Below are 13751 nucleotides of genomic sequence, written 5' to 3' on the forward strand. Positions count from 1 at the left end.
GGCGATGCCCATGCTAAGAATTTATAGGAAGTCTGTTGAATAAAAAAATATCCTCCATCTCCCCCATTTTATGCCAAGTTCGCCGACTACGACGGCAGTTTAAATCAATTTGGCAGTGGTATTAATTAATCCATATCTATCTTTTTTGTATTTTCTATACCTATTCCAGTTGCGTTTTGTGTCATTCACCTTTTTATATCATGTCTATTACCAGACTTAAGATTAAATATGATTTTTTTCTTTTTTGAGATCAGCCACTATTACCACTGGTGAGCAACATTTTGTTTTACAAATTACTATTCTTACCCAGTTACTAATCAATACATTTGTTTAAATGCAGTTAAATGAGTTCATGAGAATTCTAAAATTTGGAAACTTCAAACAGTTTTAATTTTACCAAAACGTTTGGTACATTTTACCATATGCATGCATGAATATGGTCAATAAAAAATTGGCAAATGAAATTAATTGACATATGAATCCTAGCACACACATTTAATGTTGCGAGAATAGTCCAGGAAGTAAAACCTGTTTACTCATTCAGATTGTGATACTAATCTGATTAAGATTACAGCAACCCAGTTGTTGAGGTTTAAAACATAGTTTTGCGGGAGAAATGAGTTTCAGTTTCACCATAGTTTGGTGTGAGTTTTATGATTGTGACAAGATAGGAAATTCTGCCAAATATTAAGTACCATAGGTTAACTGTTTCTTAAAGTAGAAAACATTTATATTTGCTTGCAATTCTGTCTTAGATCCAGTTAAGAGGGAGTAGTTAGTAGTTTTATACTCTAGCTTTTATCTTCAAATTTTGAAGTGGAGTTTTACTGTGTTTGAGGACCTCTTGCTAATGTGATAAAATATTTCAGCAACCAGTGTTAAGCTATACTCAGCTTCTATATGAGGTTATTTACTTACAGCTTGGTTATGGCTATTCCAAAATGATGAGCCACACAACAAAGACAAAACTAGTACCTGGGTGCTGTAAATGAGCTGCTTGGTACTAGCTTGCAATCTCCAAGAGACGAGGAATGCAATCATGTGTTCTACTTCATGACAATGCTTGTCACTATATGGCTTAAAAAACCAATGTCCTTCTTCAGAAGTTGAAGTGAGAGGTTTTTGACTGCCCTTCGAATAGCCCCAACTTTGACTGCAGGCGACTGCCATTTGTTCCAGATTTAAGAATATCTCCTGAGGAGAATATCAAAGAGATGATGACTTAAGGTGTAAAGCAATGACTGGCTACCGGTAGTAGAGTTTAAATATCTGTCAACTACATTTTGAAAGTGCTAATAAGCACGAAACTGCAGTCCTTAGCTGGAAATGACTGAGCTGGCGGTGTATTTCATGAATTTCTGCCTTATCCCTGGCTAATGGGCGTAACTTACTGAATAACTGTATTACTTTTGAAAAGTAAAATCATAGTTTACTTTCCTACAGTCTTCTTTTAACCATACTTAAGTAAACTGGTACTACTTTCTGGACTTTCTTCATACTTTAGATGAATATGGAATAGACAGTATTTTTTCAGCGCAACTTAAAACAAATTATAACTTAATAAGAAAAGATCACATTGATACATAAAAAATAAAGCTGCCTTTGAATTAAAGATAACTTATTGATTTAAAAAAGGAGCAAAAAATAGTTTTTTTCCAATAACATTTTCTAAAAGCCGCACCCATTAAACAGTATTTACAAAAAGAAAATAATCAACATTTCTTCTACTAGTTCCATAAAGCAAGGCCTCTTTGGTTAAAACACACCACTAGTAAAATCTTGGATAATTTTCAAAAGATTAACATTGAAACCAATAATATTCAACATGTCCAACTTATCAAGTGGGAAAGCAGATTTACGATCATTCAGAGAGCACATAATAAACCTGCAAAGAAAAAGTAAATTACATTGAAGCAAATTCATTCATCTTAAGGCTAATTAACGAATAAGTGTTTTAAAACTTTTTATAAAGCTTACAAGCTGGTCATGGCCAATCATAAAGGTGTAATGCTGGTTTGAGAGAGCATTACAAAACATTGGGTAAGAAAAGTGGAATTTTGAATGCATAAAGTGAGAGAAGGAGAAAGTTTTTCCTTTGCCAAGTTCTCTTAGAATACTTATCGGTGGCCATGAACTCTCTCCTAAATTGCACAACAAGGTTGAATGGGAGGGAGAATCACTTGGACCCACTTTGCTAAACAGAGGTACCAAAGCAGCCATAGCTTTTTAGCGAGCTCAGGTTCATCACCTTATACAATTTTGGCTGCCTATGTTTGCTGATTTAGACATTGCAAAGAACAGGAACTGCCATGAAAAAAAAAAGGTTTCCAAGAATGAGAAAGAATAGAAGAACTGGGTTGAGATTGCATCAAAGCCTAGTCAATTAATTATAGTTCTCAGGGCAAACATAATTTTTAATCATGATTATAAATAACAGTTTATATTTAGCAACAGCAGACTTGCCAACCTTATGAAAAGAAAAAACGGGAGATCCAGTCAAAGCTTTAAGGGAGAAAAAGGGAGATTTTAAACGATGCTATAATAAGTAAAAAACACTGTTATAACAAGTATTTATTTAATTTTTTCATGAAAGAGAATTCACTCGTATAATCGCTCTTTTTGTTTGTAGATATTTTTTTTTCAGACATCGCTAAAGATGAATGTTAAACTACAACGCACGCTGTAGATCAAGATGAAAACACGCGGCGCAGTTAGCATGCGTCTGAAAACTGAACGATACCGCGAAAACGGCAACGGCGCATGCGTGAGATAGAAGTGGAAGTGCGAGCGTAGAGTTAAACCAAAATACCATCTCCGGAAGCATTTGGGTCGACACTCTGAACGCACGCATCGGATTTTTGCCGCTCACCTTGCGTTCGACGAACCTCACTTCACCGGTCGATCGGTAAGTAACCGGTTACTAACCGCAGCTTTCTATGATCAACTGGTTACCGCATCCGTTACCATTCTAAGCAGTTGATTGGTTGATTGGAGCACGTGATCATTAGCTGTCACATGATTAACTAACCGGTCGTGCTCGTCGAACGTGAGCTCACTGAGCAGTGCGGGTTTGCTCTGCTAGCCACGCCATCTATTAGGGCTGTGAGTAACTATTTTAAGGAAGAAAATTAAGTTTAATTTTAAAAAAAAGAAAAAACCCGAAAAAAATATAAAAAAACGGGAGAAATGGATACTCAAACGTACAACCGGGAGAATGGAGTAAAAAACGGGAGTCTCCCGTGAAAAACGGGAGAGTTGGCAGGTCTGCAACAGGATAGTCTGCTAATTGATTATGTGGAATCAATGACCTGTGTCTGTATACGAAATTAGCTTTTATTTCTAACAGGAGGGAAAATCTTCTTGCAGGCATCCCAGACCTATGTGTGTTCCCAGGGGTGCCCCCCCTCCCAAGAGCAAGGGTGCACCCCCTAAATATCACGAAGACCTCCCCCCAAAAGCAAGAGTCTTCAAAAAAAAACAGAAAAATTCCCCTCAAAACAACCTCCCTTAAAAATACTGCGCTTTAACTCCCCCCCCCTCCAGATGGGCACCCCTAGTGTTCCAATGGTTGACACACCTAGGTTCACCGTTGCACAATGCACCACAACTATAAAGCAATGCATTGCACTCCAGTTGAAGAAAAAGTTCTCCACTCATATGACCAAAACCTGCATGGTGGCAGGAGGTACTCAATGAAGAAATACCCTCCCTGTAGTCTTTGAAAACCATTACACCTCTATGCTGTCATGCTAAGCACAAAAGTCATAACATCTGAATTCAAAATGAGAAATTGAAGTTTTACCCCTCAATACACTTGATTCAGATGCTACTTTTTCAGATTTTTTTTTAAATATTTCCCACTTATATATCGATATAAAACATTGTATTTAGGTAAATTATGTAACAAAGAACCACCTAGTGACCGTAGCTCAATTTTGATTAAGAGTGCAGATATGATGTTTTTGCTTAGCACAGCAGTATTACATTTAAGAAATTTCAAAGTTTTAACAGCAGTTTCTCCCTAAGCAATCCCTTCAGCCTTTCAATATTCTTTGATATTTCAAATACAGCATCATAACTTTGATTTGATTTTCATTGCTGTTATGAATACTCAATTCAATACGTAAACACCAGTGTTAGAAAACATTTTTAAGTTTTATTCCTGTTTCATAATACCTTTGCGTTTCATAATACCATAAGGTTTTGATTTGTTTTGTTTCTGCAAAATAGCAACACATTTGAAATTTTCAATAAATATTTTTGTAAAAATTAAAAGTTTAAGCTTTTAATTATGAAGTGAACATACAATTTTGCTTAGTGGGTCAGTAAAAAAATATTATCATATATTTAAATAGGCAAATTAGAAAATGCACTCAGTGTAAAAAAGTAAATGTTTATTTAACGTATCACAATTATTTGATTTATTTCATTTTTCGAAAGTTAAATAGAATTCCAATTAAAATTACTTTTTTTTGCCATGTCAACTTAGAGTGTACCATTATTCATGGCGTCTTAAATGTTAAATGATTTGAATCATGCATTTGCGCTAAAGTTGGTTTATCTTTTTTATACCTATATTTACAAAATAGCTACTATGAAAGTCACTTAAAATATATGTTTTTATACTGTTAAAATCATCATGCAATATTCATTGGTATAACATTTTAATTTCTTGAAATCAGTATCAAAAAATCAGTTTTAAAAATCAAAATAAATGGATTTAATTTTTTTTTAAATCTTATTTAAATTTAAAAAATCATAAACCCTGCAAAAAATCCCTAAAAATAAATGACATCAGCATGATAATCCAATGTATTATTAAAGAAAACAAATATTTACCTAGTGTCTGGTAAATGGAGTGTTTCTTTGTATTCTTTCAGGGCAGCTGCACATTCATCCTCTAATGAGCATTTAAGAGCATCAGAGAATACCAGAAAAGAATCAAAAGGTTTTTTCTTCTGCAATGCCCACGAAATTGGAGCAGATAGTTGAACAGGACCAGGTTTCACCTAAAAAAATTTGATCAATAAAAGAATCAAAGAAATTAATACCATAATGAGTCTTATATAACTATAATAACTAGGCGCTTGTTGCAAGTTGCTGTCCCACGAGAAACAGTAGTTTCAACAGTCACATTCGTATGCCACATGATTGAGTTTTTTTTTTTTTTTTTACTATGCCCCTCAAATAGTTAAAAATTGAAAAATGATTAATCATTTGCTCTTTTAAGAATACAAAGTCTTACAGTTCAGTACGAAAATAAAGTATCTTTAGGAAGGGAGAGCATTTAGAAAAAGAGAGAATTGTGAGCATTCCTGAGTGCTGCTAGGAGAGTTCACTAGTCTAAATCGAAGTAGATGAGCCTGAAGGAGGTCATGTCTTGTAAGCGGGCAGAAACAAAAGACATCAACAGCTCTAGAGAAGCCCCTGAGAATACAAGATGAAAAAAGGCTCTTTCAAGGCGTGTCAAGACTTTTTCCCCTACTGGAACTTGCGTGGCGCTCAAATTTTTTACTTGAGCAAAAGTTTGACATTTTGCAGATTAGCAGAGAAGCCTCTTTTGCAAGATTATCTGCATTTTCATTACCCCATATGCCACAATAGCTAGAAATTCATTGTAGAGTGAACTCTTTACCAGAAGTTAGGGAGAGTATGGATTGATGTTCTTACATGTAAATTCAATGGCAATAAGGAGCAGCACAAAGGATAAAATAGTATTGGATTGCAGTCTACAATCAATGAAAAACATGAATTTCTAAGCATTCATCTGTATGATCTTTTGAATAGCCAGATAAATTGCCAATATTTCTGCATCGAAATTGTCCAAATTCAAGCTCAATGGTTGTTTAGTTAAAAAAAAAACTTGAAGAAACCAGAGACCGCTCTTCCAGATTTTCACTCAGTCAATCCATCAGTGTAAATATGTACCCACCTATCATATGGGTACTTTTCATAAATTGTGGCGAGAGCAGCTATTTAGAGTTCTGTTTGAGAAGATATTCCCTTCCGGACAGAGAGTACAAGAACATAAACACAAACTGCATGTTTCTTCATGCCCGGAAAGATAGTAGGTCTGAAAGGAAAGCTCCTGCTAATCGGAATGTTCACAACCTCGGTAGTTTTCTGGAACTCTTTTTTTAAAGTATGTTGCGTTTTTAGACTCAGAGCATCAGGAAATAATAGTTTCAAACAGCTTTAACTGATTGGAAGTAATGTGTATATTTTCTCATCTTGAAACTATGGGCACATTTTAGTAATTTTGTTTCCCATATAAAAAAGAAGCGGCAACTAGTTTTCGCAAGAATGTTACAACTAAGTTAATCATAAATATTCAAAATAAAGAAAACGTTTACAGATATACTAAGCTAAAAAAATGCACATTTGAGATAAAGAGAATACAAAGAAACTTTAGATTTCAGAAGCATGATTGCAGGCAAACAGAAACAAACATATATCAACATTTGACTTACTTCGTTCAACTGTTCCACAATATCATTAAGTGTCATTTTATCATTTACGTCGACAGAAACAAACTCGGTCTCAGAGAAGACAACCACAGTCACATTTGATAACTCTGCTTTTATCAAAGCCATGAGGATGATGTCACTGACATGAGATGGACCCATTACACTGCAACCAGCACAACGAGTACTGTTCATCTCTTTGTTTACATCAAGAGCAATAAGGTATCGCTTGTCTTTAGAAGAAACATTCTGTGGACGGAAAATAACATATTTTATATTAAAATATATAATATACATGTATTTCAGAGAAAAACTTTGACCCCTATTATATGTTAAATATCCTCGAAGAATAACAATTTAACACTTTCATTTAACAAACATTGTAAACTTAATAATAATTTTTGATTATCTGATGAAAAATAAAAAAGATCATGGAAAAACCTTGAAACTACTAAGCTATCATTAGAAGCAAAGAAAAAGAACATCTTTGAAATAAATGAAATGAAGTAACAATATTCATATTAAATTTTAAAATTTCATAGTTTTTGAAAAGTAATATTTATATATCAAAAACATTTTTAGACATAATTTATAAAGATTTTGAAGATCTTGGCACATCATACAAAAGAACTAGAAGAGTAAATTTGAAGTTCATAAGCAGTCAAATAACCATTTGAAATAGTTATGTGCTTTTATATCAAATATGCTGCCGTTATCAATTTCCGATTCTGGTAGATAATTTTATTTTAAAATGCAAGCGTTTAAAACACGTTCACAACTCTGGATGATTTTACACAAGAAAACCAATTTCTACAACACTTGATCATTGAATTCTTCCATCACTGAGCTTTGACTGAAGCTCTTTCCAAAAATGCTACATTAATTAATAAAGTAGTAGATTATCTTTCAATAAGATATTTTAAATTATTCTTTAATTCATTACTATTCCATTCATAGACTTGCATGAATTTTTCTCACTTCTAGATAGCTTTCTAAACTTAATTTGAATAAATGGTCAATTTTTGAAAGTACTAATGGACATAAATTAACTAAATTCAACATTTACTTTTTTTTTTTTCACTATATTTTACAACAGTAAAGGACCCTAATTTTGCAATTCCAAAATCCAGAACTTTTTCCCTGAAATTAACAAAAAAAAAAAAAAAAAATCTTTGAGAAAAAAAAATTAAGCTTTTTTTTTTCCATTTTAAATGGCAAAAATTCTCAACATTTATTTATAACTTGCAGAAAACATAGTACAGTTTATTTTTCATTTCTTTAATGTCATAGGTCATGCATTTTATTAATAAAGAAAAAAATAAAAACATGGCCTGAAAGATAGCAAATGTGATAAATATCACACACTACGATAGTTTTTGCTATTTTTTAAGTTAGGATTAAAAAGCCAAAACATTTTGAAATCCATAAAGGTTGTGGTCCCAGTTGTTCAGGATTTGGAGCCCCATACTGCATCAAATTTCTTTTCTTACATAAATAAAACACATTAAAAAGGCAACAAAATTAAACAAACCTTGAACGATGCATCATGTAGACTGCATAAAGCATCATCTAAAGCCTTTGTATTTAACTTTGGTTTACCAGGAACAATTTTAGTGGCATCTTGCCACCTTCTAACAGCTAAAAAGGTTTGAAGAGGATTGGTTGATGTGTCAGACAAGGCTGTTTCTGAAGTCAACCTTTCTACAGCAGCTTTAAAAGTAGCAGTGTTTGGTTTGAGTACATTATGCTTGTAGAATGATGGTAAAAAATGCAAAAGTTGATCGAGAGGAAGCCTTGGAATCAAACACAAAGTTACCTACAGTAAAAATTAAAAAAAAAACTATAGAATCAATTTTAATAACAAAACCAAAAGCATAGGAACAATTTCAATGCCACAAGATTTCTCTGTTTATCCCTCAGCTGGTACTACAAAAAAGTTACATTAAGTTTCTAAAAACATGATTGCTTATCCTCATATATATATATATATATATATATATATATATATATATATATATATATATATATATATATATATATATATATATATATATATATATATATATATATATATATAATAGCGAATGATTGAGTAACTAACGCTCCTGACATCATCAATTATGAAATTCGCTCCACAGCATGATAATTTGATAATATTTTTTGGTAATGTTTGACATGCTGAGAAATGCTTTATTTTGATGAGGCTGAATTGGATCTGGTATCTTAACAGTTTTACTGGTAAGACTCATTTTAGAAGTGCATGTAAAAGTCTCATGAGCATCATATTTAATAGAATAATTTTAATTGCTATACTTCAAGCAAGTCATACTCATTCCCTTCAATACAAGTCCAAGATTCTTGAAACTTTCAATTAACGATGAAGAAAACATTAATCAATTTCACAACTCTATTTTGAAACGATTACTTCAGTAAATCATGTGGAGAATCAAGAAGTGGATAAAAATATATATGCAAAAATGAAAGCAAAAAATTTCATTTTATTCAGTTTTTAAATTGTGTAAATAAAAAGTACCTACTGAAAAAAGGTTATCACAACAGCATCTAAATTTCTTGCATATCATTATTTTAATATGTAGTAATATACCCTCTGGGTGGCCACTGTGACCTCCCAAAAAAACTCTTTACTCAGCAAATTTGGAGACAACATTGAGACGATACTAGGTTGTTGTTATTTTTTAATTTTTTGAATTGTTTTTTCAATAATGATGCCTAATGTAAATGTTCCTTCTCATTAGATATTATGTATGAATGATGAGTGTCATGCTCGCATTTTATCATTTGATAAAATTGGAATTTCATACGGCAAATTGAAAATTTAACCCCTCCCAAAAATTTTAGCTTGAGGCGCCACTATGGACTTCCATTTTTATAACAGATATAAAACCAACACATCTGCTGATTTTATAAAGAAAAAGTATCTTTTTGTTTAGTTTGAAAAAATTATACTATGACGTATATAGATAGTAGATGTGCATGAAAATTATCAATCACTTTTTGGCTAAATCTAGCTTACTTTCATTTACATATAAGTCACGGCTATTTTTAATTTAAACAGTATATTCCTAGCTAAAACACACACTTTCTGTAAAGTTAAGTGTTTTAAAAATTACAGGCAAATAAATTCATTGCTGTAACAAAAAAATTGGGAAGCAACAAGATCTAGGAATAATGTACCAAAAAATTTTAAACTCAAATGTCAAAACATACAAAATGAAAATAAGGATATTTTGTCAAGAATAACAATTTAATTTTATTTTAAATAAGAGAGATTTAATAAAAATCCATTTCACATAGAATAAGAAAGAAAATAAAAAAAATAAGTTACATCAATATATTTTGTCCTATCTATTTGAAATTCTGATATGATTGAGTAGATGGAAGTAAAGGCTACAACAGCCTGACCACCAAACTCCAAACGGAACCACATTTAGGAGCAGTTTATACCACAAGGTAATAAATAAATAGTCATAAAGCAGTAGTGCTTTACATATGTCCTTTGTTGAAATTCAATCTTTACATCCGCAACATTTTGAAATGAAACTATCACTTAGAAAGACTTATTGCTAAAACCATGCACCGAGAGCTGAATTTTTTTTTTTTTTTTTATGTTAAAGCTCCAGCTATACTCTTAGATAATAAGATACAGTTTCAGCTCTGCTGCAGCTTCAGATTTGTGCTTAGGATGATACACTTAATTTTCAAACACATTTAAGCACATTTTTGAGTTCCGGATTTTAAATTGCAATGTTTACTGCATGGGATGAACGGAAAATAGTAAAAAATAAAGCATTAAAAAATATAAATCTAAAGGACTTTTTTATTATTATTTGCTGAAACATTTTACAATATATATATATATATATATATATATATATATATATATATATATATATATATATATATATATATATTAAAAAAAGACAAGAACTGATGATCAAAGTAACATTATTGTTTTTTTCTTTTTCTGTATCAAGTGATTACTACTAATAATAAAGTGGCTAATAAATTAAATGTGTCTACTGGCCAGTGACTAACTAATAATTTTTAATTTCAGGTCTATTTAAAAGACTGAAAAAAAAAAAAAAATTATATATATATATATATATATATATATATATACAATAATAATAATAATAAAAGTGAAAAATATTGAGAAGACCACACCAAAAGCCCATAGATGCGCAAAGCAGCAAAACTAAAAAGCCAAGTAAATATAAAATAAGCAAACAAAATTTCAAATATTAAACAATTATATAAAAATAATGATCATAAAAAGGAAAATTTCAAATAGCATTAAATAGGAAAAGATAAAGTATGAATCCAGAGCTCATCAGCCGTGGAGGATTCATTAATTATGGTCAAAAGACCAAAAATTTAACTATGAACTAAAAGAGAATGTTTAAGCTCCAGTACATGCAATATAGAATAACATTGGGCAAATGCACCACTTGCTAAACTATAAACAATAAACAAGAGCTCAAACCTAAAACTAAAAGCAGGGGGTTTCATAAGAATCATTTATGGATCACCGGGGTGGATGATTTTTACACGTGGGAAACAGACGACTTGGCATGGTTCTGGAGTGATCTTTTGGATATGATTTTATTTTTTATTTTTACGTTGACAACTGGAAGGAATTTCTATCACGTTGAACATCGGAAATGGCTCTTTTTATATGGATTTCAAGGTAAGATAATTTTGTCATTGGCAGGTACTGTCCCGTGGATGGCTAATTATCGGAACTTGTTTTCCTAATTAGTCGAGGCGAAACCCACTGCTTTTAGTTTTAGGTTTGAGCTCTTGTTTATTGTTTATAATTTAGCAAGTAGTGCATTTGCCCAATGTTATTCTATATTGCATGTACTGGAGCTTAAACATTCTCTTTTAGTTCATAGTTAAATTTTTGGTCTTTTGACCATAATTAATAAATCCTCCACGGCTGATGAGCTCTGGATTCATACTTTATCTTTTCCTATTTAATGCTATTTGCAATTTTCCTTTTTATCATCATTATTTTTATATAATTGTTTAATATTTGAAATTTTGTTTGCTTATTTTATATATATATATATTTATATATATATATAAGATTTTCAAAAAGCTAAAAGAGCCCTGGAGCGGGTGAAATTTACAGCTCCCACTCCAGGGCAAATACAACTCCGGGTTTCGCCTCCAACTATGGATCAAAAAAGAGGGTCCCATCCAACGGGTTAATCCACATGTAGTAGTAGGTGCAGGGAATCCTGGAGAGTGTAATACTATAAATTTCAAGAACAGACAAATAAAGTTCTGAGTAGCTTTGAAAAATGCACTTTTTATTACAAATTCAAAGTTAAATACACTACTCTTGCCCAAAAAAATAATTTTTCTAAAGAAAGAAAAATCTAGTTACAAATAAAAAATAGACTGAAAAGGAAACAGGGCTAAAGTTTAATATTTCACCTCTTTAGATTTCAATAATGTTGTTGGAACATGTTCAAGGCACAAGTCATGATGTTCAATGAGTCTAGCAGCAGTCTCTGGCTCTTTCTCATTGCAAAGTTTCGTAACTCCTTTTAAGTACTGTAATGCTGACTGAGCCTCAGGGAGGTTTTCTCCTTCTTTCTCAGCTGCTTCAAGGCCTCTCATACAATACTTCAGAACAGCTGCGCTACCTACAACAATAATAAATAGATATACAGTCGAGTCCGGACTTACGAGAGGGATGCGTTCCAAGACTCCTCGAATAAGTCAAAATTTCGTGTTGTGGAAAAACATATCTTTGAATTTTTTTAGAAGCATACCAAATTCTTTTAGACACCTATAAACACCCTCAAGCTGCTTTAAAGCATTCCTCTCTCAACTATACACTACAGTTTCCTACACAAAGAAATGAACTTTTACTGTATTTAAAAAATAAAAACTGTTCAACATGAAATACAAGGTGCATAAAATGAAGGATCAATGGGAGGAAAAGACATAAAATAAAACCAACACAGCAATTTTGGTGTAAAAGCAATATTGCAAAAGTGAAAATCTGTTTCACACACAGAAAGAGGGATCTATTTCACAGAAAGAGGGATATTCTGTCTATACACAGATTCTGTGTATCGACAGAAGTCCTATACACAGAAGAAAAAAATCTCCCTTCAGATGTCAATCTAGATAAAAATTAGGTCCGTTCACAAAATTCGGACCCCTAGAAACGGACCCTTCGCAAAATTCCGACCCCTAAAAACGAACCTTTCATCACAAAACTCCCAGACTAGCAATCACTGAAAGTTGTTTTATCCTCAGACCACTCCGAGGCGAATGAGGTGCGCGTTAGCATCGGAGCATTACCGTCCATCGGATCGGTGGAAGGATGACGTTTGCCTCTCACCTCTTGCTGATTGGATATCGAGTGCGCAGCGTGGCTACCGAGTAGAAATTGTTGGCGGAGTAAGATAGGAATGCAGTCTTCACTTTATTAAAAGCTTTTATTTCTACTCTCAAATATTTTTAAGAATGATAAATATCACTTTAAGTTGTTTATAGCCATTTTTCCTTTGAAAAATTACATATGATTTGTGAAAAAACTGTACTTAATTTGCATTTTTTTTCTCTTACAAAATTCCTAAAAACGGACAAATATTCCTAGATATACCCCTGTCTTTATCCTCAAAATACTGTCAAAAATTAAGTTATACTTCACTCTGATTAAATATTTCTGCAGACAAAAATACATTAAAATGAGTAAAAGTTAATCTTTGACTAAGACTTTTGAAATTTGGCTAACATTTTAAAAATTTGGCTAATTTACTGGCAAACATTTCAAAATAATTAGCGCGATCCCTGTACGTAATTTTGCCTGTTGAAGTTAGGATTGTAAATGTAGTGTAGTTAAATTTAGAGCAACACATTCTAAAAATTCAAAATTAATGTAAAAAAATAAATTGATTTTAACTAATGATTTTCTTATAAAAAAATTGCTTAATTCAAATCAATTGATTTAAATCAATGACTTTTTTAAATCATTTGATTTAAATTACGATTTTAATCAAGCTGATTTAAACCAGCGAACCCTAGTGCTACCCACTAAGTTTTAGTTCTGACAGACTAATGCAAATACAGTTGGCTCTTTATTTAACGACTTTCAAGAGACCACAAAAAATCATCCTTAAGTAGAATGAGTCCTTAAATAGGATCTTTTAAAACTACAGTGGAGCATCCATCCGGGACCGTGAAAAGTCGTCTTTAAATAGAGAAAGCCGTTAAATAAAGCATCGTGAAACAGAGAGCCAACTG

General features: G+C 32.1%; 1 protein-coding gene across 1 annotated transcript in view; it reads right to left on the bottom strand.

The window, feature by feature from the left end:
* Nucleotides 1–1457: 1457 nt before the first annotated feature.
* The window catches only part of LOC129219288 (RNA-binding protein Ro60-like), a 14441-nt gene continuing 2147 nt past the window's right edge, over nucleotides 1458–13751 (bottom strand). The window contains exons 2-6 of the mRNA XM_054853629.1: nucleotides 11928–12139; nucleotides 7996–8280; nucleotides 6471–6713; nucleotides 4840–5009; nucleotides 1458–1885 (exon numbers count right to left, since the gene is read on the bottom strand). Coding sequence (XP_054709604.1) covers nucleotides 1756–1885; nucleotides 4840–5009; nucleotides 6471–6713; nucleotides 7996–8280; nucleotides 11928–12139 — 1040 coding nt within the window. The 3' untranslated portion in view covers nucleotides 1458–1755. The remainder of the gene's footprint in view (nucleotides 1886–4839; nucleotides 5010–6470; nucleotides 6714–7995; nucleotides 8281–11927; nucleotides 12140–13751) is intronic.

The sequence above is a fragment of the Uloborus diversus genome, chromosome 1, assembly GCF_026930045.1.
Source record: "Uloborus diversus isolate 005 chromosome 1, Udiv.v.3.1, whole genome shotgun sequence".
NCBI lineage: Eukaryota > Metazoa > Arthropoda > Arachnida > Araneae > Uloboridae > Uloborus > Uloborus diversus.